The 27137-nt window shown below is 36.0% G+C and overlaps 1 protein-coding gene across 2 annotated transcripts in view; it reads right to left on the bottom strand.

Annotated features, from left to right (window-relative positions):
• LOC148943610 (venom serine protease Bi-VSP-like) overlaps window positions 1–23943 on the bottom strand; it is a 34409-nt gene extending 10466 nt beyond the window's left edge. The window contains exons 1-4 of one of the 2 annotated variants that reach the window (XM_089101905.1): window positions 23792–23943; window positions 9170–9306; window positions 5613–5963; window positions 1064–1526 (exon numbers count right to left, since the gene is read on the bottom strand). In XM_089101905.1, coding sequence (XP_088958031.1) covers window positions 1064–1526; window positions 5613–5963; window positions 9170–9306; window positions 23792–23888 — 1048 coding nt within the window. In that variant the 5' untranslated portion in view covers window positions 23889–23943. The remainder of the gene's footprint in view (window positions 1–1063; window positions 1527–5612; window positions 5964–9169; window positions 9307–23791) is intronic. The other variant, XM_089101907.1, reaches the window with a different exon arrangement.
• Window positions 23944–27137: the final 3194 nt, after the last annotated feature.

Below are 27137 nucleotides of genomic sequence, written 5' to 3'. Positions count from 1 at the left end.
AATCACTTTAGACTATTAAAATGCGCACTAGGCCTTTGAATTTCAAATCGAATGAGCCCTTTTCTGAAGTTTCTACGACAACGTCTTCAATTTAAACCTTATATGCCCCCAGGGCATAACTTAAAACCCTTGCCCTGAGGGCTTTGGCGGAGTGTCCTCCTCAAAAACATATTTTCTATCTGGAAATCAACTACGCTGAACAAAATTGCTATCTCAAAATTTTGATTGGATGTGTTTGAGGGAATGATGGGCGAGGGGAGGGGGCTAGTTGCCCTCCAATCACTTTCGACGATTTAAAAGGGCACTAGCCCTTTGAATTTCCAATCGAATTAGCCTTTTTTGAAGTTGCTACGACAACACCTTCTATAAAAACCTTATATGCCCCCCCCCAGGGCATAACTTAAAACCCTTGCCCTAAGGGTTTTGGGGAAGTGTCCATCTCAAAAACATATTTTCAATCTGGAAATCAACTAGCCTACGCTAAACAAAATAACTCTCTCAAAATTTTGATTGGATGTTTTTGGGTGAATGATGGACGTGGGGGAGGGGCTAGTTGCCCTCCAATCACTTTCATCTATTGAAAAGGGCACTAGCCCTTTGAATTTTCAATCGAATGAACTGTTTTTGAAGTTTCTACGACAAATCCTTCTTTAATAATCTTATATGTCCCCTGGGCATAACTTAAAACACTTGCCCTAAGGGTTGTGAGGCAGTGTCCTCCTCAAAAGGATATTTTCTATGTGGAAATCATTTACGCTGACAAAATGCCTATCCCAAAATTTTGATTGGATTAAAAAGGGCACTGGCCACTCCAATTTCCAACCAAATGAGCCCTTTTTGAAGTTTCTACGACAACTTCTTCGATACGAAGTGCCCGGGCATGGAGAAAAAAAAAAACACACTGTGCCCACATTGTTCTTTACATAGGCAGCGCTAGCGCGCTGCCTATGATATGTAAGCTTTGCACAACTGTTGTGCAAAACTAGAGATATGTACGGCATAATAAGTCTGTCAAGTTGATCCTTAAGTTAATTAGTCAAGATTTAACCAAAAATATTTTCACCTTTTGTTGCTTCTGCGCCACCAGATATCCTGGTTGATGTAACTTTTGGTGATCCACACTCATTTAGTCTCTGGATTAAGTATTTTTCTCCTTCTAATTTTTCATTCTGTTGGTTCTGAGAAAAAGGCTTCTGTGTGATCGCTGGCCTTGAGGTTTGAACCAGCTGCGCAGGTTGTTGATTGAAAAAGACAGGCTGTTGTGTAGTTGCAATAAATGTCTGCTGCGCCGGTATGATGGCTGGCCTTGCAGTTTGAACCAGCTGCACAGGCTGCTGATTAATAGTCTGCTGCTCTGGAAAAATGGCTGGCTGAGGTTGGGGTTGAAATAGCTGGTTGAAAGCCGGTCTTTGCTGGTTAAAAATGAATGGACGTCCAGGAGGTTGGAATGGACGTCCTGGTGACTGAAATGGGCGTCCTGGTGGCTGGAAGAAACTTTGCTGTGAAACACCTTGGTTTTGACCGTTCTAAAAGATAGAATATGTCTCAATACTATTAGTGGAAAAGAATTTACGATTATAGTCGTTCCATATTTTTCTTACTTAACAACGGTTTAATAGGAGCTTGAGATATATAAAAGAAAAATTGATGAAAAAGTGGACACTGCCGTTCATTGTTTAAAACCTTTATTTTCTCAAATTCGTAAAAAAACTAAACTCTTTAAATTACAGGGTAAAAAATTAAAAGGCACATTAACAACACAAAAAAGAAGGAAAACAAGCAAAACATACACAACCTGTGCTGGTAATGAAAGGAGAGAAACTAGCAGGATGTTTGTTAATTGTTTCCTTCAATGTAAGAAACATTTTTTTTTTTATCTGGAGGTAAAGCAGTGAACGGGGGACAAGTTAGGAGCGAGCTGAGAAGCACCCCGGGGCGGTGGAATCTGGATGTGAGTGTCTTTAGGGGAAAACGTTTTACGTGTGAGGGTTTGTCATTGAATCTTTTGAAAAACGAAGGGACAACATAATTCTCCTGCAATGAAGCGTTTCTATTTTTTTTTTTTTTTTTTTTTTTTTTTTTGAAGAAAAGTGTATGAAATTACATCTTCTATGAAAACCATACACTCTTCTCGGGAGATGTCAGGGTGCCAAACTGGATAAGCGTATCCAAGTTGAGGGTGGAACAAGGAAGTATGAATCTTTAAAGAATTGGAAGGGGATAACCCATTGAATATGTGATATTGTGTAAATGATTTGGCGGAAATTGACCGAATATGTGAGGGGGCATTTATAAAGTAGGAAATTTACTACAATAGTTCAAAATTACAGAAAACTGCGCTTTACTCGACAAGATCTTTTTTGTTACTTGAATACACTTGATATTTTCCTTCTCACTCAGAAAAAATCTCTCCCAGACTACCCTTGGGCGACAAGGCTACCCTTGGGGTAAAAATAGGACATGCTACCTGTGTGCTACCAATCAAGGCTTAAGACATCCATTTAAGCGGTTTCCATAGTTTGATATCAAGGGTGTTTTTGTTTTTTTTTCAATTTGGAATTTTCTTTGAGTTGGTTCTAGCTCTTTTTCAAAGTTGTCAAAAATTTCTTCATTTTATTACACATTGCTTATGAGTTGATTCCGAATGAAAAACAATATTTTCAAAACTATGTTACATGGGAAATATATGCAATTAGACACTTACTCAAAAAAGACAGATTTTTAATTAAGAACCTGTTCTGACTATGAATAGAAGGTATTTGTCAATAAACTATTGTCAAAACATGGTCCTGTCAAAAGTACCAAGAAACTGAAAAAGAGACATTTAAGTGCCTAATACTATTTTAAGTAGAATAAACTTAATTTTTCTGCTTTTTAAATTCTTTCTTCCTTGAAAATAGTTTCCTCATAAAATAGGCTGAATTTTTCTCGTAAATTCTGCACATCTAATATTTCATAGGTTTACAATGGGAAAGTGTGGAGGTACCCTTTTGGTGTGAGCGTGTTTTTTTCTAAGTTGGGACTTTTAGACATGAAATAGAGTAGACTAGCACATTCTCTTGCTCACAAAAAAGGGACATCTTCCTATTTACGTTTCAAATATTGATTCTTTTTATTTTCCCACTTGTAACCGTTTCTTGCAGAAGTTGTATCTTCATCAAATAGCAAACTTACGTAATGAACGATAAAGCAATAAAACAGAATACAAACTAGGTTTGAACTCTTAAGAGATCATATAGATTATTTATTTGCCTATTCGGTTAATTGGTCTTCAATGTACAAAATAGCTCCGGAAGCCCATTGTATTGCTTATTTACACATTGGTCATCAGTCCGTAGATCATTTTAGTACAAAAAGGCAATGTATACACATACAAAAAATTGTATGGAAATAGTTGAAAAGTAAATATTTAACCATAGACTGACTATTCTTTAGAATTCAATACTAGCGTATAGTTGATCAAGCTGTCAGCTGTTACTTCTCCATAGAAAACAGGCTTTTTTATATTTTCCTAAGGATTTTTATTCCTGGACAGGTTTTTTTTCCACTCTTATCAAAACCAAATGGGATCATCAGTTTTTAACCTTTTGACAGCTGCTAGAAGAAATTTATTTGTCATAAAATGAGGCTACGAAGAATGCCTTCAGAAGTTAAATTTCTTGTGCGTGTCTCCAAATATTGGTGGGGCATTCCAGATGAAATAAAATATGTCCATGACTGGTCATTAAAAGAAAAAATTAAAAGCCGTTAATATTGTATTAACGGCTTTTTACATTATTGTTTTATAATTAACAGCCGTTAATTATAGTTAATATATATCTACTTGTCGCTCCTGGTCATTTTTGTTTGACGCGCGTTTATAATTATGAGCGCAAAGTAGGAGTTTAATGGGTTAAAAACTGGCAGTAAAATCAATAAACATATTTGGTCTTTTTTTATAATTTTCAGCTTTGCAATGGCAGAGGTGAAACTAGGGTTCTGAGTTTGGGGGATATATAAAGAATGTGCCGACAAATGCGAAATTAATCTCTGAGATAAACAGACAGCAATATCTATGGTTATATAATACAATTCTAAAGCTAACTATAATAACCTTTATTAATTTGCTTTATTTTTATTTTAATTTACTTCTGTTGGATTTTGTTTTTGACTTTTGCTTTATGTTGGCAAGAATATATACGTGAGGTGCACAACTGCTCTAAGGTATTTTGGAGACTGCTTCTAAAGACCTAATTATCGCGGTAGGAATTTTATAGAGAAAGGTGTGGAGGAGTGGAAGACAGGAATTTAAATGTGTTGAGTTTTTTGTTCGTTATTTTTGTGTTTGTTGCTGTGTATGTGAATACTTCTTTATACTACCCTAGGTTTTGTACACAGACCTAGATCTGACTATTTTTATATTAATAAAAAAAACTAAAATTTATGTAATCTGTTTATTAAAAAAAAATCAGGTTGAATCTAAATATTCTTTGATATTTACTTGAGATTCAAATCAATTGAAATTAAGCTTTTTTTTGGGTATTTTAGTTCCACTGGGTAAGAAGGCATTGTAAGTAAAGCAAAGAATTTTTAATTTCTATTAAACCCCTGTTAAAATTCTTGGGCTTTCCCTTATATCAAAATACTCTTTGAGTATATCCAGTTAAAAATTTCTTTTCCCTGGTTTATTTAATTTCACATATCGATGTTTTTACTAAAGTAAGGCTCCCTCTTTCGGGGTTTTGCAGAGCTTAAAACAAATGCTGTGTTCTTGTTTCAAGTTCATATACGTGTTCTTTGTATTTAAGAAAAGTAGTCATGGGTTGAAGACTACTTGAAGGGAAAGGGAACAGATGATAGGTTTCTGCATCGAGGAGGGTGGGGAATACCTTTTTACGCTCTTTTAAAGGAACCCTAGGCCAGAGGTATAGCTAGGATTTTCAGCGCCTGGGGACAAGGTAGCTTTTTTCCCGCTCCCACCATTGCTACCATAATGTAAGTAAACAAAATTGAAAAAACTCAGTTTGACTCCCCCTCAGAGGCTGCACCCCGGGACAGCCGTCGTCCTTGCCTCCTAGCTACGCCACTGCCGTTGACTGCATTCTTGTTGACAAAGACTTATTAAATTTACTCATCTATGTTGATATATATTTTTTTTTTTAATGTAGAGGCTCTACACAAAAGACTGGAATAAAATATTACCAGGCATAGAGCAAAACTATCTTAAAAAATCTTTTCTGGAAAAAGCTCATATTTTTCTTGAAAGATCTCTCTAGAATGAAAAAAGGAGGTAGTGACGGTGATTGCCACCAACGGCATAAAAGCCACAGTCAGAAACAATGCCAAAATAGCATAAGCTAGCATATTAAAACTTACTCATGGTATCTTTGCGCATTGTGTGCAATTGTATATAAAACATTTTATACGAAATCTTATAAAATCTTGCTCAGTTCTTTTTTTCCAGAATCTCTTTTTTCATGATTAACAATATTTCAATAAAAGCTTGCATTTAGGATAATCTTTTAAAGTTGAAATTTTATACAGAATTTTATTTACAAAATGTATAAAATACTAAAAGATTATTTTAACCATATAATTTTACAACTCGAAAAATACGTGTTGTATGCACGTACCGTCAGTGTTATTGTTGCAGGACGTTGATTTGAAACAAAAATTGTTTGTCTGTTTGGCACAATAGCTCCAGGTCGTTGATTTGAAACAAAAATTGTTTGTCTGTTGGGTACAATAGCTGCAGGCCGTTGATTTGAAACTATAATAGTTTGTCGGTTGGGTACTTTAGCTGCAGGCCGTTGATTTGAGACAACAATAGTTTGCCTTTTGGGTACAACTGCTTGCTGAGCTGGCTTAACTTTGGCTGCCTGGGCAGGCCTGCGATTAAATGGCCGTTGCCTTCTCACGGTTTGCTGAGAAGCTGGCCGAGTAGCCGACAAAAATCCTGGTCTCTTGGAAGACTGCCTCCTGCCCTGAATTGAACGTTCAAGTAAACGACACGTTAATTTATCTTTAGTAAGAAAAACCATAGAATTTCCCAGAAACCATTAGAAACCAGAAACCATAGAAACCATTTTGATAATAACACTTTATCTTATATTTATCTCAATATGGTAAAGTCATCATAGTGTTTTATTGTTACTCGTAGTGGATACTTTAAACATTAAAATTATAAAAAAAAAATGGATGCTTCGTGAATCTAGGGCTTATAAAGTAAAATAGTTATTGTTTTTTTTTATTTACTAGTTTTGTATTAAAGATTACGTCCTAATCGATATTTGTAAAATTCGTATTTTTTAAAAGCAGGTTTACTGGAGACGAAAGAAATAGGTGTGCTTGTAGGTAAGACAGAGAAACAGAGAGTAGAAAATTAGTTTGTAGTATTTTGTGATTTAATTAGTAAAAGAATAGTAATAATGTAAGATTTATTATTATTATTTTTTTTTGTCGAGTCCTAGTTTAAGATGTTTATCGAGATGCACTTGACTTCCATCCCAGCTCTCATTCTTTTATTAATTTGTATGTGTGTTTTTGATATTTATATTACTCTTTTCTTACTAGATATTGTTAAATATCAAATTAAACTAAAATCGAGGTTGCTTTAATTGTTCAATTCCAAACTTTTTGACGGTTGCCAACACCTTTGCTGAGGACAATTATAAAGCTAATGGCCCTTTCTAATAGTATGAAGCAATAATTTTTGCATTTAATTTTTATCGGTTGTGCATGGTCCAACGAGTCATTAGGATTATAATGATTCAATTGAAAAGGCTAACAGCATATCATGGAGCAATTATAAGCTTTTGAAGCTTCAGATTACCTCTGAAATAATACACAATCTAGCTAGTAGTAGAAGGGGTTCCCGAGGTGCCAAGGGCGAGAGCATATACACTGTCTCCGCAGAATCTCAGCGAATGATAAGCATCATAGCTCTCATGGTGAATACGAGCATCATTAAGTAGATGTTCATCAGAAATAAAACCAAGGTATTGGAATACCATAACAATGGAAACATCTTCAACAAAAAATCTAACTAGTAATGGTGCTCAAAAGTGCCAAGCACGTATGTATACACAATCCGTCTCTGCAGACTTTGACAGAGTTATGACCAGAGTTTTAAAAATTATTATAATCAACACAAGCATCATCCAGTGAATTCTTATCAAAAATAAAGCCAAGGTTACTGAATGCCATCACAATAGACACATCTATACAGCATAATATAATTAGTAATACAAGTGGCGCCCTAAGGTGCCACGGGCGAAAGTATTAACACTGTCTTTGCGAAGTTATAAAGAGTATTATAATCGGTAACATAGACCCCAGAACTAGTTCACAAAACCAGGTTATCAGCACAACTTAAATTATGCATGAAAAGTATCTGATTAGGCAACCAAGTTGACAAGCGCTGTGGCACTTATTCGGATCAACATAATACACCATATAACAATAACAGACAACAAACTATCGTCGCTTACATCTGTTGCTGAAGAAAAAGCTTGACCTATTTCACACCACTGAGAAATTATGAAACGTTTTTTCGTAAATCAAAACAAAGCGAGTCTTAAGTAAGGGAGGGGGGATATGATTGCGATTCCATATAATTCAAAGCAGCTTCAAATGATTATCAAGAAAGTTCTTTATGCATCAAGTTCAAGTTAAAGCAGCTTCAACTAAACTTACACAGTCAAACGGTTTAGAACTATCACCACAACTAACATTGGTAAAAGTCTAGAATAGCCAAGAATACTCAGTAGCTAACCCCGTAAAAAAGCCGTAGGATAAAAACCTGGGATAACCTGAGACAACTACACGATCAATAAATATGGAAAATGGAATTGCAAGAAACGGAGAAACAAGCTCAGTAAAGTTCTGCAACCAGTTTGAAGACAAACATAGAGAACATGCAGCTGAGTTTAGCTTTAATTCGCTTTAAGACTATTTAGTTGAACATCTGTGGTGGGAAATTCACTGCAACCAGGTCACCCAGTTGCAACATTCAAATTTGAACAAACTGAATGTTAATATATCTAAATATGCATTTAAAATGATCACACGAGAATAAAAAAAATCGAGAATGACGAACTAATCTTCATCACTGTTGGAAGGGAACTAGAACAACGAGCTGAAGCAGAAATATTTGACCAAGACGCATTAATATTCTTACTAGAGAAATTTGCCAGTACCTTGAAAATTTGACGGAATAATATTTGCAATGTGAAGATAGTTATATATTGTAAGAATACCAAAAAAAAATCATAAAAACACAGAATCCTTGACTTGAAATAATATCACCATTGAGTCATGCGAATGCGTAAAGCCCCAGCTGTTCAGCACAGCAAGCGAAGGGAAGTGACAAAATTGAGGGTCATCGCGAGGGCAAATTTGTAAGGTTTATGACTTGAGCTCCAATTCATAGACAGCGAAGTGAGCGGAAAGAGGCAACAAAAAAAAACTTGAAACGACATTTTTGGTAGCTTAAAACTCGGCTCTTTTGCTAGCATATATATAATATATGTAGCATGTGTTTATGAGTGTTCGTGTACACGAACAAAGCTACAATTCAAAACTGAGCTTTTGGTAAACTTAACATTTACTCTTGTCGATAGAGTGGAAATTTCGATATAAATTTTGGAACAGCTGGAAATGAGAAAACATCTGAAAACAGAGATTTTGGTAAACACAAAAAGGGAAAAAAAGACTCAAATATTATTGGTTATTAGGCCTAATATGCTTTCATTTTTACATTTCAGAGGGGAATATTTACCTAAAGAGTACTAAATCGTAGGAAGCTAGCAAGAGCAGAGGTGCATCAAGGCAAAGGGAAAGGAAATACATAAATGAAGCAAATGTGCGATAGAAGTAAAGAATACAAACAGCAAAAAATATAGAGTGTAGTATAATCTAAAATCTTAGTTAGTTGGCAATTTTAATAATCAAAATACATTGTGCTTTTTTCCAGAACGTCTTGTTAAAAGATAAAATAATCGGAATATGTCCAAATAAATCGGGCGAGATACACATTAATTATAATTTTTAGTTATTTTCCGTCTTTTAAGATTAATAGCAACAAAATGTTTTGAGTAAACATTAACTAGTTACAAGAACACTTAGAGACCCATTATATATATGTATTTTCCTAGAATAACTAATTGTGAAAAATAAAATCGCTATTTACAGGCTTGTTTTTCTGGGCACCTTGAGAGTTGCTGATTGCCGAACCAACAAAAGCCCCGGCAGCGTTGGCAATACCACCAAAAAGTTGAGATGCCAGTTGTTTTTTTTGTTCTCTACTTGGCAAAGCAATCCCTAAACCTGAAAAAAAACATATGTATATATATATATATATAACAAAGAATAATTCTAAAGTACATTTTACAAAGGATTTTGATACCAAATCTTTGAGCAAATGAGAACGGACAATTCGTCTTTTTTTTCTTTTTTTGACTGCTCGCTCCGAACTTTATTCATGAGAATCTCAGGGAAATCTCAGTTTCCATTATGTAAGCAAAAAGAAATTAGTCACAAGTTTGTTCATGCGCAATAGACAAGTTGAAACTGTTCGAAGGTGTCTATCACATACAAGCAATGGATGCCCTACCGGGCAAATCATTTTTTCTTTCATTTTGAAATTGCTCACTCCTTACAATTATTTATTCATATTCGGTACTTTAAATAGATATCATAGCATTCAAAATGAACGCTAAATTATACTATTTTTACATTCATTAATTAAAAAAAACTTTTCCACAAAATAAGTTTTTCAATGAAAAGTGAAGAACTCCATTAAACCAAAAATGAGCTAAAATAAAATAAAATAATCTAAATGAAACCCAAAACAAATAGAAATTACAATAAAAAACCGAGTCAAACTCAAAACAAGCAGAAATTAACATGAGTAGAGCTCAAAACCCCTATGCCTTCCCAAGGCCAGAGCATAATTTGCACTTTAATGCAAAAATACAAATGTTTTTACTTTTATAACTTTAATAAATCAAATAATATGAACATTTTGATTACTAAATATCAGTATATGTATAATAAACTGATAATGCACGTTCATTTGTATTTTTTTCAGTAAAGTGCAAATTATGTTCTGGCCTTGGGAAGGCACAGGGTTTTTGCACAACTCCTTCGATACGAAGTGCCCTGGTATGAAAAAAAAATAATGCATTGTGCTAACATCGTTCTTTACTTAGGCAGCGTTCTTTACTTTACGAGTTGTCGTAGAAACTTCAAAAAGGGCTCATTCGTTTGGAAATAGGAGTGGCTTGTGCCCTTTTTAATAGTCGAAAGTGATTTTAAGGCAACTAACACCCTTTTCCACGACCACCGTTTCCCCAAACACATCAAATAAAAATGTTGAGATAGTTATTTTGTTCAGCGTAGTTGATTTCCAGATAGAAATTATGTTTTTGAGGATGACAGTCCCCCACAGCCCTCAGGGCAAGAGTTGTAAGTTATGCCCTGGGGGCATATAAGATTTTTATAGAAAGTGTTGTCGTAGAAACTTCATAAAGGGCTCATTCGATTGGAAATTGAAATGGCTAGTGTCCTTTTTAATAGTCGAAAGTGATTGGAGGGCAACTAACATCCCTTCCGCGCCCACCATTTCCCCAAACACATCCAGCCAAATGTTGAGATAGCCATTTTGTTCAACGCAGTTGAAAGGTTCGGAAATTAAATCTTTGAGCAGGACACTCCCCCCACAGTCTTGAGGGCAAGGGTTGTAAGCTATGCCCTGGGGGCATATAAGGTTTTTATAGAGAGTGTTGTCGTAAAACTTTCAATAAGGGCTCATTCAATTGGAAATTAAAAGTGCTAGTGCCCTTTTTAATAGTTGATAGTAATTGGAGGGCAACTAATCACCTCTCACGCCCACCATTCCTCCAAAAACATGCAGTCAAAATTTAGAAATATCCATTTTGTTCAACGTAGTTGAAATTTTTGGAAATTAGGTCTTTGAGGATGATAACCCCCTTAGAGCCCTCAGGGCAAGGGTTGTAAGTTATGCCCTGGGGGCATACACGGTTTTTACAGAAAGCGTTGTCGTAGAAACTTCAACAAAAGCTCATTTGATTGGAAATTGAAAGGGTTAGTGCCCTTTCTAATAGTCGAAAGTGATTGGAGAGCAATCAATCCCCCTCTCACGCCCACCATTTCCCCAAACACATCCAATCAAAATTTTGGAATAGGTATTTTGTTCAACGTAGTTGAAAACTCTGGAAATTATGTCTTTGAGGATGACAAACCATCCAAACCCTTCAGGGCAAGGGTTGTGAGTTATGCCCTGTGGGCATATAAGATTTTTATAGAAAGCGTTGTCGTAGAAACTTCTGAAAGGGCTCATTCGATTGGAAATTTCAAGGGCTAGTGGCCTTCATAATAGTTGAAAGTGATGGCAGGGCAACTAACTTCCCTCTCACACCCACCATTTTCCCAAACACGTCCAATCAAAATTTTGAGATAGCTATTTTGTTCAACGTAGTTGAAATTTATGGAAACTAAGTCTTTGAGGATGACAACCCCGGCAGCCCTCAGAGCAAGGGCTGTAAGTTATGCACTAGGAGCATATAAGGATATTATAGAAGGCGTTGTCGTATAAACTTCAAAAAGGGCTCATTAGACTGGAAATTTAAAGGGCTAGTGGTCTTCTTAATAGTTGAAAGTGATGGCAGGGCAACTAACTCCCCTCTCAGACCCACCATTTTCCCAAACACATCCAATCAAAATTTTGAGATAGCCATTTTGTTCAACGTAGTTAAAATTTCTGGGAACTAGGTCTTTGAGGATGACAACCCCGACAGCCCTCAGGGCAAGGGCTGTAAGTTATGCCCTGGGGGCATATAAGGTTTTTATAGAAAGCGTTGTCGTAGAAACTTCATAGAGAGCTCATTCGATTGGAAATTGAATGGCTAGTGCCCTTTTTAATGGTCGAAAGTGATTGTAGGGCAACTAACACCCCTTCCGCGCCCGCCATTTCCCCAAACACACCCAGTCAAAATTTTGAGATAGCCATTTTGTTCAACGCAGTTGAAAGTTTCAGAAATTATATCTTTGAGCAGGACACTCCCCCCACGGTCTTCAGGGCAAGGGTTGTAAGTTATGCCCTGGGGGCATATAAGGTTTCTATAGAAAGTGTTGTCGTAGAAAGTCTAAAAAGAGCTCTTTCAATTGGAAATTCACAGGGCTAGTGCCCTTTCTAATAGTTGAAAGGAATTGGAGGGCAACTAATCGATAATCCAAAAGCCTTGTTATATGATATTTAGACTATTTTGAATAGAATGGCTATCTCAAAATTTCTATTAGATGCATGTCGGAACAATATGAAGTATGTATAGGGGGGATCGCTAACCGTTTCCATAGATTGATACCAGTGATGTTATTCTAACATTTATGTCAAGTTACCTAAGACTTATCATCCCCTCAGTCTTACCTTAAGTGGTACGCACTTTAACTCTTTTATCCCCTTCATACAATCAAATTAAAAATATGAATAATAACGAGCTTTGTTTCACCCCTGTGAAAATGACGGAACGTTTTTTTCATTATAAGTTGCCACTAACAATGTAATTAGTTATGAACGATATGAAAAAATGTAATCAAACAGTTCACTAATCGTCCCCCACCTCAAAGCCAAATCTTTAAATTTTCATATTTCGCTAACACTGGATACTATTTTTACGAGCTAATTTTGAAAAAGAAGGGCATATGAACGTATCCCAATGAGCCGTCGGATCATCCTCCACCCCCCTAAAAAATATTAGTTTTCATAAGTCACCTATATTGTTTAATATTTTCACCAGCTAATTTTGAAAAAATGTGCTTATGAACTCCTCTGAAGTTCGCACATTACTTATGGACAAAGAACAATTCAACGTTTCTTAAACGACTTTCAAACTGTAACTAGTTGCTTATAAATTAGTCGATCAGAAAATGTGCTTTGAAAATAGATGTAATTTTTTTTAATACTGATTTTATTGCTGTATGTTTGCATGAATAGCTGAAGTGTCTAAGGTTAGTAAATAGAAAAGTCATAATGAGGAAACATTTTACGCCACGGGGGACTTTTAAAAGATATCATTCTAAATGACATATTTTGATATTGTTAAGCAAAAAAGTATCAGAATTGATTGTTCAAAGCCTTCGCTTGTCTAAGTCCGGAAAGATGAGGTCTGATATGACGTTCTGATAACGTTTTTCTTACACATTCATAACTCTTAATGGAACCTCTATATTGAAATTGAGGGGATGTCCTCAAAAATTGGGAGGGAAGGGACCCCTTGGTGGTTGGGGAGAGGGGTCTCGTGGAGGTTGAGATCCTTGATGGCTAGGGTCATTGGTGCTTACGATCCTTGATTGTTAATATCCCATAATCGTCTCACTAGTTGATTTCTAAGGATTGTTCTGAATTTCTTTATTAGAACATAATTTCTTGGCATCTACCTCTTCATGATTTCTTTTCTTGGCATCTAAATCTTTATTAGTATCAACTTTTTAGTATACAGAACACAGTTGAGAAGTAAAGCTAGGTCAAGTCAAATGTCTCAATTTGTTTCATCACAAAAGCACAGACATTATAAAGAATGTTCAAGAGGTGAAATTGTGTCATAGCAGATAATACGGTTCTTTGATTACGACAAAGAAATTACGTAAAATTCATGTTAAAAATTCCCAGAAATCAAATGATGTAACTCCTGTCAGTATTTCTAGCTCTCTGATTGGTCTAGAAAGAGGCGTGCAATCTTGTACTCGTTGTATTCTAGCCCTGTGATTGGCTGTGATCTTGTACTGGTCAAAATTAGAGAAGCCTCCCTACTCATAGAGATGATTTCCAGACCTTTCAAGTACGTTGAACAAAATGGCCATATCAAAATGTTGATCAGAATTGTTTGGGGAACTGATGGGCGTGGGGGGGGGGGGTGATTCTTCCTCTGATTACTTTCAGCTATTAAAACGGCAATAGCCCTTTTGTACGGGGTTGCCCGCTTCTCCCGGAAAAATACTATGTCAATATAAAACGAACAGAAATTAATCAAAAAAATTTTGCACAGCATAAGTTCATATATATAAATTAAGTTAGCCTCGTTATGTATCTTCAAAGCGTCAAATTTCACTATTTTTCATGTAGTATTTCCTCTACTTGCGCTGAAGTTGCTCTACTTGCATTTACCTTGTAATTAGTCTTTAGATAACAAAAGTAACTTCTTTGTCCGAACCATTTGCAAAAAGGAGCAATAGCCTCTACTTTAAGGCAATGTCAAACCATAAATCAACGTACATTAATTTGGCTTTATAGCATACATTAATTTGTCTGTAAAGCGTACAAATTTACAATAGTTTTAGGCTATTGATGCAAGAATCTGTGTTTAAAATAAATATAATACCACAAATGTCATGAACAAAATGGGAGAAAGAAGATTCTTTGATTCGTTTGGATGATGACTGAAAGATTGCACCTACGGACATTCACGTAACGCACAGACCTATTGCACGGCCAAATTCAAAACAAGGGAAAATATTTGTTACTCTGGAAGAGCAATAGTTTGGTGATTTTCACAGACTCCATAAATGCACCGAGTGTTCTCACTGCTCCTAGGATCTTTTTGGTTGCGATGTTTTGTGGATACAACAACCCTAGGGACATATTGAATAGACCCTAATTTTGAAATTACAGTGTTTGTCTTTAAAGTATGGCTTGATTTGTACTAGCATAAAAAGATGTATTTTCAAACCAAAACGGACATTTTTCGAGATACTACAAAGGTTTTTTGAATACCTCCAGGGTTTTTTCTATGTCACCAAAGTTTACCGAGTGCATAGAAATATTTTTACTTAGCCGGCAAAAGAATGCCGACTGAGCACCGACAAATTATTAATCAAAAACAACTAGTGCATTTTGAGAAAAAGCCTGATCGTTTTCCGATTTCTACGTTTGTCGTATTTCAATTATTTGAAATTTGGCTGTCACATGTGGTTTGTCGGCCAATGTGATCGCTCGTACATTTTTATGCAACCGACAAGGGTACTGACGATGTCAGGATGTCAGAGGTACGTATGCCGCTTCAAAACAATTGGTCATTTATCTTGCTCTCTCCCCCATCCTAGATCAAACTATTCACTTTTTGTGTAATGTCAAAACTTTAAAGTATTTTAGCATTTTTTTTTATTTTTTTTAGTCTAAATGAAAGTTTGAAAAAAAAACAAAAAAAAAACCATTAATAGCACGTCCTAGGAATGCAAAGGTAAAGGTAAAGAATACACAATTGGGCTTTTCAGTCCCTACCGGCGGTGCTGATCTCCGTTTCTTGGCCCTTAAGCTAGGAATTGCAAGGGGGTTGGGGGCCAATCATCCTGTGCTTTTGCACACCCTTCCTATTTACCTTCCCCAGATTTCTCCAGGAACCCATTTAAAATTGGGTCGACTCAGGTTGAGCTTCTAGAGTCACCCCACTGACCCCCTTCCCAAACCAAATAATTATATACACTAGGATTCGAACCCTCATCCTCTCGGACAAAGGATCCTAAACCCAGCGCACCATTCCACATTCCTAGGACGGCTCCTAGGAATTTAATATAAGTTATATTGATTATAGATCATATCTCTTATTCCTGGTGGCACGCATTTGACTGAACCCCCCTTTAACTCAACACCATTTAACTCAACCCTCGCTCCACTCAACCTCCAATCAAATTAATCCTGGTTAAACTAAAACCCAGTTCAGTTCAACTCTGTTGAGCTCAACTCCGTTTAACTCACACCCATCCAACTCAACCGCATTCAACTGAACCCCGTACAAATCACCCCCCCCCATTAAGTGAACCCCAGTTAAATCAACCCCCATTCAATTCAACTGTATACAACTCAACCTTCGTTTACCTCAACTCCCATGCAACTCAATCTTATTCAACCTAGCGTAATCTGTTGGAAGGGTTAAATGTAATTGGGGTTGGGTTACATAGTCGGTTAAATAAATGTGACTCAGTTAAACGATGTTGAATTTAACGAGGTTGTCATGAATTGGGGTGAGTCAAACATAGATTGAGTTAAATGAAGTTGACCTAAATGGGATTTGAGTTGAACAAGGGTTAAGTTCCATGGGTTGAGAAGAATAGGGGTTGGCATTTTTCTTTTGAACCTATGCCAGAATCATTAAAGCGCTAGTCCAATTATTGGGGCACTTGTTACATATACTATTTTTGTACTAGCTAATTTATTGAACTTAGTTTCCATGTAAATTAGGCACACTTGCATAAACCCATTTCAGCGAGGGCCCATATTTCAGTAGGTGGATGGGGGATTCGACACAACAGCAATAGGAAATTAACTAAATTTCGTAGGAAAAATATAAAAACCCATGAGATTTGATAAAGAGAGTCTCCCCTCGATGTATTTAATTGGAGCAAAGTACGAAAAAAAGGCATCTTTTAGTGATTCTCATCAAGTTTTTCAATTGCTGCGACACAATTTTTTACATCAGACACATACAGAGGAGGGTTTTCAAACGCTTTGCATTGACATCTAAATTATTTTTTTGCAGTTTTCCCATAATGTTCTATGTGAGTCAAATATTTTAACTTTTTTTGCAATTAGTCAAATTTTGCGTACCTCCCCTAGAAGTCAATTCCGACCGACATACCGATTTTTTACAGTTCTTTACTTCAAGGATTACTAATTTTTGTAGTTATCATGTAAACTCAAATAATTCAAACACTCGTATTTCTAGATTGAATATCGTCGCTGATAGCAACTCACTCTCCTATTAATTTTCGTATTTGATTCAAATTTACAATTTTATGTAGAATGACTACATGTTGGAAATCCAGGTGTCAGGTTGGACGTCGAAAAAAAAATCCAAAGCTCTGTTTGGAGAGGATTGTCAAACTTTGAAAGAGTCACTTTCACTTCCTAATCTTTAATAAATCTCAAGCGATCACCATACATTAACCTTTGTGAGAGATTCAGGGCATCTCAATAAATAACATCCCACTTTGTAACTTTTTCTGGCAAGCATTAGTCTAATGTCTAAATGTTTTGACACGGCCTTGATGTTAATTCACTCTTCTATTGGGATTTTTTCTCTTCCGGGGTCTCTGAGGAGTCCTCAGCAGAAATTTTCAACTTTCAAGTTTAATACATGGCGAGACGTCAGACCTTTAAATAACTGAGATAAGACTCGGATGCCGGCCATTTTGATTACAAACTAGTAAAACATTAGCAGTCACAATCAAGATGACTCCCAGGCAGGTTACATTTTTTGTTTGAAACAATTGGAGTGGGAGGGGGAGGGTTACAAGAAGAAACTTTTTTCGGGGAAGCTTAAGGTTGCTTACTTGCATTTTTTTTTTACCAATTTACGAGTTGTAAAAATATCTGTTAGTTTTTTTAGGTGATAGTCTTGTTTTGGGGGAGGGAGCATTAAAAACCAGCACTCTCCCTGGGACCATCCCTGGATCGTGTGGTGGTTTTCAGATCTATTACAACAATGATATCATATCTGTGTATTTTGCAAATTATAAAGACTTTGCTTCGAAAAAAAAATGCTCAGGACTCGTCTGAAAGATAAAATATCCCACTATAAGAGTGAATTAACATCAAGGCCGTGTAAACACATCTGCAAAATCATAATGTTGCTTGCAGAAAAAGTTATGAAGTGGGCAGACCACTTTTTAATTTTCAAAAGATCTGTCTGTAGGGATGAGGAAGCTTGGGCTGAGCTCTGTGTTTTGAGACGGCTCGTTCTAGATCTCGGACGGTTCTAGTGTCGTTGACAAGGTGATGCAGAGAGCTTGCAAGGTTATCCCCCAAATGATCTATATAGACAAGGAAAAGCCTAGGTCACAAGATACAACCTTGGGGTACGCTTGCCGTTATTGGATATTTTCGGGAAGTGAACCCATCGAGAACAACCCCGAGTGGGTGATCAAAAAGAAAGCTCTTGACCACTTGTAACACACGTCAGCAAAGATCATAAGCATAGGGTTGCCTTAATAAGCCACGATGTCGTACTCTGGCAAAAATCTTGACGATGTTAGTGAAAATAGCCTGAAATGTATTTTTATTGTGTCCTTTTCGACTAAGAAACGCTTTCTTAACTTTCCCAAAGAAGGAGAGGAGGATAACAGGCCTATATGAGCCTACGCTCGTTGAATCCTCATCTGGCTTACCTATAGGAAAGGCAGGGGCAGATTTCCATGTATGCCGAATGACTCCAGAACAAAAGCACAGCCAGAAAAACAGTGGCAAACAACCAGCTAATCTTGCTAGATAATTGTCAAAGTTACCATCGTCTGCAGGAACTTCATTTCCTTCCCTAAGAACTGTCCTCGTTATACATACATTTGCATAAGGAAGGCTGAGGATTCCGGGAAAAGTTAAAACCCCTGACTATTTGTGGAAAATGGGCCTTGACTTGGCCATAACTTAGCCATGTCTAATTGTTCGTTTTCTCTAAATAACTGTTGGTCTCGACCTGTTTCGCAAATGTATCAGCATTGATAGCAGTGGTGTCAATTCACTGAGATAGAGAATGGGGAGGGCAACAATGTATTTTTCAAAATCAAGAGGTTTAATTTCGTTGTTTTTTTAGTTTTTTTGAATGAAAATACCAAAAACGAGTCATTTTTGAATTAAAAAACAAAAAAGTTATTTTTCAAAATCTAAGGGGATAAAAAAACTTTTTTTTGGGGGGGGGCAAATTTTATCCTGAACCACCTCCCTCCCGACTGACGCCACTGATTGACAGGAAATTAATCGGTTATGGATACCTTGAATGTGATTCCAGATGAAGCTGTGTATTTCTTCTCTATACAGATAACTGTTCAACTGTCTACTAACTGTCTAGGGGTTTATTAAGTGTTACTTATCTTATCGAAATGTTTTCCAGAGGCTTTTAAAAGGGCAGGCTCTTTTTCAAAGCTATGAATAACTGTGAGTAAGAACACTAATTGTGATATCGCTTACCATCGTTACCGAGCAGGTATTTTTCCACGTTTTCTCCTAGTTTGCATATACTTCCCTATTTATGCTGCTTGATGAGCTCCACTCTCTTTCCGCTACTTTAAACAAAGTTCTGGATACATGCCTGCTGGTAGAAAGGTAAGATAAAGTCATTTGCCAGTAAAGTAATCCATTGGTCTAGTCTGCTAAAGACTGAGAGTCCCAGTCTGGGACTGTCAAAATCACCATGGGCTGCTATTCTTGTTGTAAAGCAAGATGCCAGTTTCGTTTGTTCTCGAAGGACGGTAAGACGAATCTCTGGGGGAAAGCAATGTTTTGATGTTCTGTAAAATGTAGGAAATACCAATTTGACTGTTATTTGATGATGAATCGGTACATTGAAGCCATATGGAAAGGTATCAAACTAATTTTAAAGAAGCCGAAAAGATAATCAATTTGGTGTCGTCATATTCGACTTTGTTGATTTAAATAAAACCTGTTAATTTAATTCTACTGTATTTACTTTTCTTTAATCTTTTATCTGTTTATCCTCTAAGCCCTTCTTAATTTGCACTTAGCGGGGTGAAAGCAGTCTGATTTATTTTTCTATGTTTATTGTCATCACTACTATGTCAAAATCCAGGAAGGGACAAACTGCATGATATATGAATTAGTAACTTTCCAAGAGCAGTAATGGCACTTGCAAGTATGGCTATTGTAGGATTATCATTATTATAATTGTAATATTTCCCTTAATCTAAAATTTTATTTTTCCAAATTTCCTGTTCTATTGTCATGATTATGATTCAATGTGACTTTTGCATAGATTTAGCACCCATGGCAAGGTGGCGATTTCAAAATTTTGCAGAACGTCTAGTTTCTTCCCGTTCTTTGAATATTGGAGTTTTTCAAAACAGCATGGGCTTCAAGTCGTTACTACTGTGACTTTAAAAAGCGATTACAGCTTAACAGTCCGAAACTGCCAAGCGTTAAACTTATTCTGACATTCAACGAATACAAAACAAGAAACATATGACAGAAATAGCTTATTTAAAGAAATGGTCTATAGATTCTTTCCAGAATAAAACTTTCTAGTTTCTGCTCAAAAATTACGGTTTGGATTTTGGACAAGGTCGGGAAAATCAAGGTTTATATTTTCACAAAAAAAAGATATAGTTTAATATTCCAACTCTTCCTGACAGTGGCGTCAATTTGTGCATTTGTGTGTGTGTGTGGGGGGGGGGTCACCCCCTAAAGCCTCCCTAGATCTTGAAAAATACCTATTTTGAGGATATTTTCAATGAAATTGTTCCTTTTTTCATTTTTTTTAAATGAAAAAAACGACAAGTTTATAGTAGATACCCCCTTCCCTCCCCCCAAAATAAAATTCGGGAATTAACGAATATTTTGATGATGAATAATTTATAGGGGGTATTTTGATGATAAATTATTGCGTTTTATTACGCGGCTATTATGGCGTAATGAGCTGCCAACTAGAAGAAATATGGTTTGAAAAGATTTAGAGGGAAACTCCCGTTTCCCAAAAAATTTTCTTAAGCAAAGAGTTACTAATTGGTAGCTTTAAACCAAACAAACGATCCAAACCAGTGGCGTAACTAGCATGGGTACCACCCGGCGTGGACTCTAAAAGTGCCCTCCCCTTTCTGGATCTAAATGGTTCCACCCTCTTACATGGCTTAAAGCGGACTACTGTATAAAATAATGGAGATGAAGTTAGCACAATTCAACTTCATAGATTTTTTTTTCGTGAACATGGTACTTTGAACAAAGTGTAACAACTATTTACAAAAACAATAAAACATAATAAATCATCAGCCTTACTGGTATCTTCTTCTCTCTTTACAGTTGGGATTGGAGACCGATATATCATGGAGTAGAAGGGATCGATGCGTGAGCGGAATGCATGGGATGTAGGAAGGTAGGTATTTTTAGTTGAGTAAGGAGTGTGTGAATTAGTAGGTCAAATAGTGTGGGATTTGAAGTGTAGGTGGTAGGTTAACTGAAATAAAAGTTGTTATTCTTGAATTAGCTTTAATTTACAGTTCTTTCTAATTAGACAGTTTTTTTCAAAGCGCCTTTCTAAACTTCCGGTTACTATGGGCCATGATTCACTCTATGCTAGGTAGCGGCTATCACTGCTGAGGTTCTATTTGGCCATTGTTCATGATCCTTCAGGTCCTCATGATTCGACGGTCCTTTGGTTCCTTCAACTTTGAACTATGCACTAGTATTGGGATTAACAAGTGATTTTAAGGTACTTATCGGTTATCTGGAACACACACGATAAGAACCGCATATATAATCTCAAAGATCCTAATGAAAAACAGGTTTCTTCTACCTAGTGAGGTATTGCTCACTTCCGTGAAAAATATTTAAACTTTATTTTTTGGGATTGAAGGGGCAAAAAAGGTACCTAGGTTAGGTTACGTATTTAATATATGCTATGCTTTACCCCCACCTCACCCCTAATGAGCAAATATATAGCCCAAATTTGTTTCTAAACTATTATATTTTCATTGTATTTCGTTTTATTTCATTAGCATTAACCAAACTTCACTCACGCGTGCTCCAGCTAACTGATAAGTGCTGATTTTAATTTCTCAGTTGAATTTTTTTTGCAACAAAGCTTAGAAAGGCGAACTTGAGGATTTAACAATAGCATATTCAACTTTGATACCGACAATTTCCACTTCTGGATCCAGACCATGCTCTAGTATATCGTTTCTGAGGGTTGTTCCGATGTCTACACAAATCGGAAACCGATCTTCCGTGGTCATAATATACTTTAGAAGTTACTCTCCGCTCCTTTTGTTCTCTTCTTCTCTTCTCCCCATCCCACCACTTGGAAAGAGCTGCCCGGGGCGGTTCACGCCACCCCCTAAACCCCTAGTTACGCCTCTGACCTAGATTTAACATATAAGTTTAAATTATGTTCCCTATTGGAGATTTGAAAAATAATAAACTCAAGATACGCCTTTGTTATTTGAAAACTGTCTCATTAACCTGTAATGTAGAAATTATTTTTCTTGTTTTTAGTCCAGTTAATTTCTTTTCAAATATAGAAGAGGAACCGAAATTAGACCCAGCCAAATGAACAATTTATTTCCTATGTTTACGATGTGATAAACCGGTGTACCGCTTGGAATAGCTGACGTTAGCCCCAATCTAAGGCCAATTCACAATTATATTTTACTAATGCAAAGATCTAGCTAGCACTCATTTGAGCCAATCAGATTAATCACGGAAATTTTTGATTGGTTGAAAAGTGCTATGAAAAATTCTGATTAGCTTAAGTTAGCGCTAGCTAAACGTCAGCGTTAGCAAAATCTCATTGCGAATGGGGTATTATTAAAACTATTCATGTTACTAACAGCAATTAAGAAGTGACCCTTGACAATTTTAGTCAGAACTCCTGGGAACATTTCTATCATCAAAAGAAACTACATTTTTCTAATTTCAAATAAATAAAATTCTTTTAAGATTCTTGTTGCCCATTAAAAATTAATAGCAAAGGAAAATGTGTATGACTATAAAACGGGGTAGAGACATACCCCGCCTTTCATCCAGTTTGATCTAGATTAAAATTTATATCTTAGTGAAGTCTATGTAAAATGAAAGATCATTACAGGAAGTGGGGGATCCAGGGGGAACGAGGGGGAACGCGCCCTCCCCCTAACACAGTCTAAAGCAGTGTAATTTACTTAATTAACGCAAATTTGCGTTAATTAAACTTGCTCCTCACGCAAGTTTATCGGATCAACCTATTTTGCGCCCCCCCCCCTTAAAAAAATCTCCCCCTCTCTCTCTCTCTCTCTCTCTCTCCCTCTCTCTTTCTTTCTCTCTCTCTCTCTCTCTCTCTCTTTCTCTCTCTCTCTCTCTCTAGTCCAGTGGTTCTCAAACTTATTTTGACACTGTACCCCTTCTTACCCGCAAACCATTTTAGGTACCCCTTCTCAGCTACCGGTACTAAGTAAACTGTAGCTAAAATATAAATAAAATTTGCCAGTTCTAGAGTTAAAGGGTTGTTTATTTGTTTGTTGGCCGGCTCCCTGAAAATTACTCCCTGAAAATTTATGCGTACCCCCAAGGGGTACGCGTACCAAACTTTGAGAACCACTGCTCTAGTCCTTTAAATCTCTATTTTGATTTACTTTATCGAAAGAAAAACTTGTGGGGCTAAATGAAATGAAATTGATAAATATAGCATCAGCGAGCGTTGCTACTGTAAGCAGCAAACTTGGGGAGGTAGTTATGGGATGGTAGCTATTTCTGAAACGCTATTTGAAGGATCTCTGCCCTCTTAATTGACTAGAAAGTTGTCAAGCAGAGTTGTCATGTCCGAAACGACTAGTAAACTAAAACTATCCGTTGAAAATATGGAAACATGTCCCCTATAATGGCTTCAATTTCTTTTCTTGTTCTGCATAACAGTTTAAACTGCTGCATTTGCTTAAAACGTAAAATATTGACTTTGAAACTAGTTCTTTTTTCCTTTTTTTTTGCAACCACGTCAATTTACAGTATTGAAGTAGTTTCAATATTAAAAACATTTTGGTTATTTTTTTATTTTATTGAATACATGTAGGGCAAGTTTATATCCCTTCATGGAAAGTCAAAAACGAAGTTCTATTGTTTCTAACTTTCGAAGTAAAAAATAGATTTTATTATGTATCCGGACCCATGCGAAATAACAGTATAGAACCATCCCTACAAGACAACAACGTTTACGATCTTTAAAGAAGTTTATGTAAGTAAATTTTACTAAGCTACCCCTCCCCCGTACAAATAAACTTATTTACAGTAAATACATACGAAAACCTTTAAATAGAAAAGGAGTACCTTGTCTTTTTGACCTGGTGGAATTACCATCGCACAGGCACAAAGGTGTTATCAAAGCCGTCAAAATGATTACAATGGCACAAAAACATTTCTTCATCGCTTTTTCAAAGTTTAAGAACTGCCAAGTATTTCTCTTGCTTTTGGGTAGTATAATCCAGAAACCGGTAGAGCAATATATATAGCGAAACTGAATTTAAAAGTTGTCCATGGACCTTCTTTAATCATTATGTCATGCAACAAGTACATCTCGAAGTGGAAGCATAATTATATGATCACTTCTTTCTTTGACGCGTAATGATTTCTGCATAGTGACGTCATCCAATAAAGGGAATTGGGGTATAAATAAAATGAGAATATATTTATAACAAGTAAAACTTTTGGCATTACTACTGTATTTCCACTCTCCATAATGAAACACTTTAAAAATCTGAAAATTACTTTAAAACATTCTAAATTCTTTCTTATATCAATCCTTAAGGTGTACCAATAAACTATACCCCCCCCCCTCTAATATTAGAATATATACCCCGAATTACGTATACGCATTGGATTTTTCAAACGTGACTGTTCTCTTATAATTGATTAAATAAAAAAAACAAGTTTTTAAACTGAAAGTAAGGAGCGACATTAAAACTTAAAACGAACAGAAATTATTCCGCATATGAAAGGGGGTGTCTCCTCCTCAATGCCTCGCTCTTTATGCTAAAGTTTTTTATTGTTTTAAAAAACAAAGTTGTGAGACAGAGTCAAACTTTAGCGTAAAGAGCGAGGCATTGAGGAGGGGACAGCCCCTTTCATATACGGAATAATTTCTGTTCGTTTTAAGTTTTAATCTCGCTCCTTAAATTCAGTTTAAAAACTTGTTTTTTTTATTTAATTTCTGATCGTTTTTTAGTTAATGCAGCTTTTATTTTAAATTGCAAAATTCCACATTTTTGCTGACAGGAGTTTGAAGCTTCTTTAATAATGTTCTTTGCTAAGCTAAATCTGATGGTGTGATTTTCGTTAAAGTTAATTAAAAAAATTTGCAATTAAAACAAAATTTTATTGTTTAAAAAAAATTGAGTTGTGAGAAAGTCAAACTTTAGCGTAAAGAGCGAGGCGTTGAGGGGAGGACAGCCCCTTTCATATACGGAATAATTTCTGTTCGTTTTAATTTTTAACGTCGTTCCTTACTTTTAATTAAAAACTTGTTTTTTTTATTCTTTTTGTGAACGTTTTTGAATTAATGCAGGTTTTGATTTTGGCCACCTTCCATGAATAATTAAAACAAAATTTGCATATTAATTTTACTTTTTTTGGTTAAATGGCTTTCTCGAAACTTGTTGAATTTTATTTACCGACGTTTTTATTAGTAATAAATATACGTAACTTACGAATTAACTTACGTAACGAACTTCTATATTCATATATTTTTAATACGTATATTAGGGGGTTTGCCCCCTAATCAATACCTTGCTTTTTAGGCTAAAGTTCGAATTTTGTTCCAATTCTTTAAAAATTACCCCTTAATCACAAAGGCCGTTAATTAGAATGAATAGCTCTTTTGAAAGTACTAAAAAATCTTTGGCTTAAAGAGCGAGGCATTGACTAGAAGGTGAACCCAATCATATAGCTAATATATTTTTTTTTGTTTTAAGTTTTGATGTTGCTCCTTACTTTCAGTTGAAAAACTTGTTTTTTTATATTTAATTTCTGATTTTTTTAAAAATAATGATGGGAAATCCGGCGCCCCCATCATAGCAATGTCCCTTCCCCCATGAAAACTTCCTTCATGAAAAGATCCTCCCATATAACCCCTGACCCACCCCCACCCCCCACTACCAGAAAAAATTCCCCCTGAAAACGTCTATATACTTTTCAATAATCAATACTATATGTTAACATAAGGTAAAGTTCAAAACTTCCAGCCCTCCCCCTGGGGGCTTTGAGGGATTAAGTCATCCTAAAAGACACGGTTATGATATTTTCAACCCTGCTGAATAAAATGGCTATCTCAAAATTTTGATCTGGTGACTTTGGGAAAAAAATGACCGTGGGAGGGGGCCTAGTTGCCCTCCATTTTTTTTGTCACTTAAAAAGGGCAATATAACTTTTAATATTCGTTCCAGTGATCCCTCCAACAATATTCTAGGGCAACTGGGTCGATACGATCACCCCTTGGGAAAAGAAAAAAAAACAACAAATAAACACGCATCCGTGATCTTTCTTCTGGGAAAAAAGGGAAAACTCTACGTTTTTGTAGATAGGAGCTTGATGCCTCTACATAAGGGTTCTCTGATACGCTGAATATGATGGTGTGATTTTCATTAAGGTTCTATAGCTTTCAAGGGGTCTTTCTCCCTTTTTTTGAAAATCAGCCAAATTTTCTCAGGCGCGTAACTTCTGATGGGTAACATCAAACTTGATGAAATTTATATATTTGAAATCAGAATTAAAATCTGATTCTTTTGATGTATCTATTGGTACCAAAATTCCGTTTTTTAGAGTTTCGGTTACCATTGAGCCGGGTCGCTCCTTACTTACAGTTCGTTACCACGAACTGTTTGATTTAACTGCAAACAAGAAATACAACAGCGAATTTAGCATATAAGAATTTTATTGTGTATGTTACACAGAATTTGGTGCCCATGTTTGATCATTAGGACGGGAGGTTAAGTCGACTGGTACGTCTTAAAGAATGATATAAGAAAGTATTTTAGAATGTTTCAAGGTACTTTTTTGGAAATTTATAGTGTTTCTTTATGGAGAGTGGAAAAGCAGTAATAATGCCATGCTTTTAACGTAAACACATATTAATCATTATGTGTTTAAATATTTTAGCTTCTTGTCGGAAGTTGTTATATACGGGAATCTTAAGTAATCTATACTTAACAGCTAATCCTACAAGGAAATAGAATATAATATATTAAAAAACCTTACGCTTGAACAATTAGTTTAAAAAAATCGAAGTTTTTATAACGGAAGTAAAAAGCGAAGTTGAAACTTAAAACGACTTACATTTATTGCTTTGCAGATTTCGTAAGGTATCATGGGCAGCGTAATAGCCAGTGGCGTAGCAAGGTCTTGTGATACAAGGGGAGGGACTTCAACTTGTCACCCCCCCCCCCTCCAACAAACATATAAACATTGCTGAGTCATATTTGTTTATGGCGGAAAGATACAATTAAAAAAAGCTATTTGAAGTGTTTAAATTAAGGAGTGACAGAAAAAGTAAATTGGGTCCTGTATAACACATTATTATTACAATATCAAACAAAGTAGATAGCTATGTTCAATTTCTACCGAACTATGTTCCTTGGCATCGTTCCAAGGTTTTTTTGAAGGCCAACGAACCAGTGATTTC

The sequence above is a fragment of the Artemia sp. Qi Xiang Cuo genome, chromosome 15 (assembly GCF_049724085.1).
Source record: "Artemia sp. Qi Xiang Cuo chromosome 15, ASM4972408v1, whole genome shotgun sequence".
Taxonomy (NCBI): domain Eukaryota; kingdom Metazoa; phylum Arthropoda; class Branchiopoda; order Anostraca; family Artemiidae; genus Artemia; species Artemia sp. Qi Xiang Cuo.
This window is presented reverse-complemented; position numbering and strand designations above follow the sequence as displayed.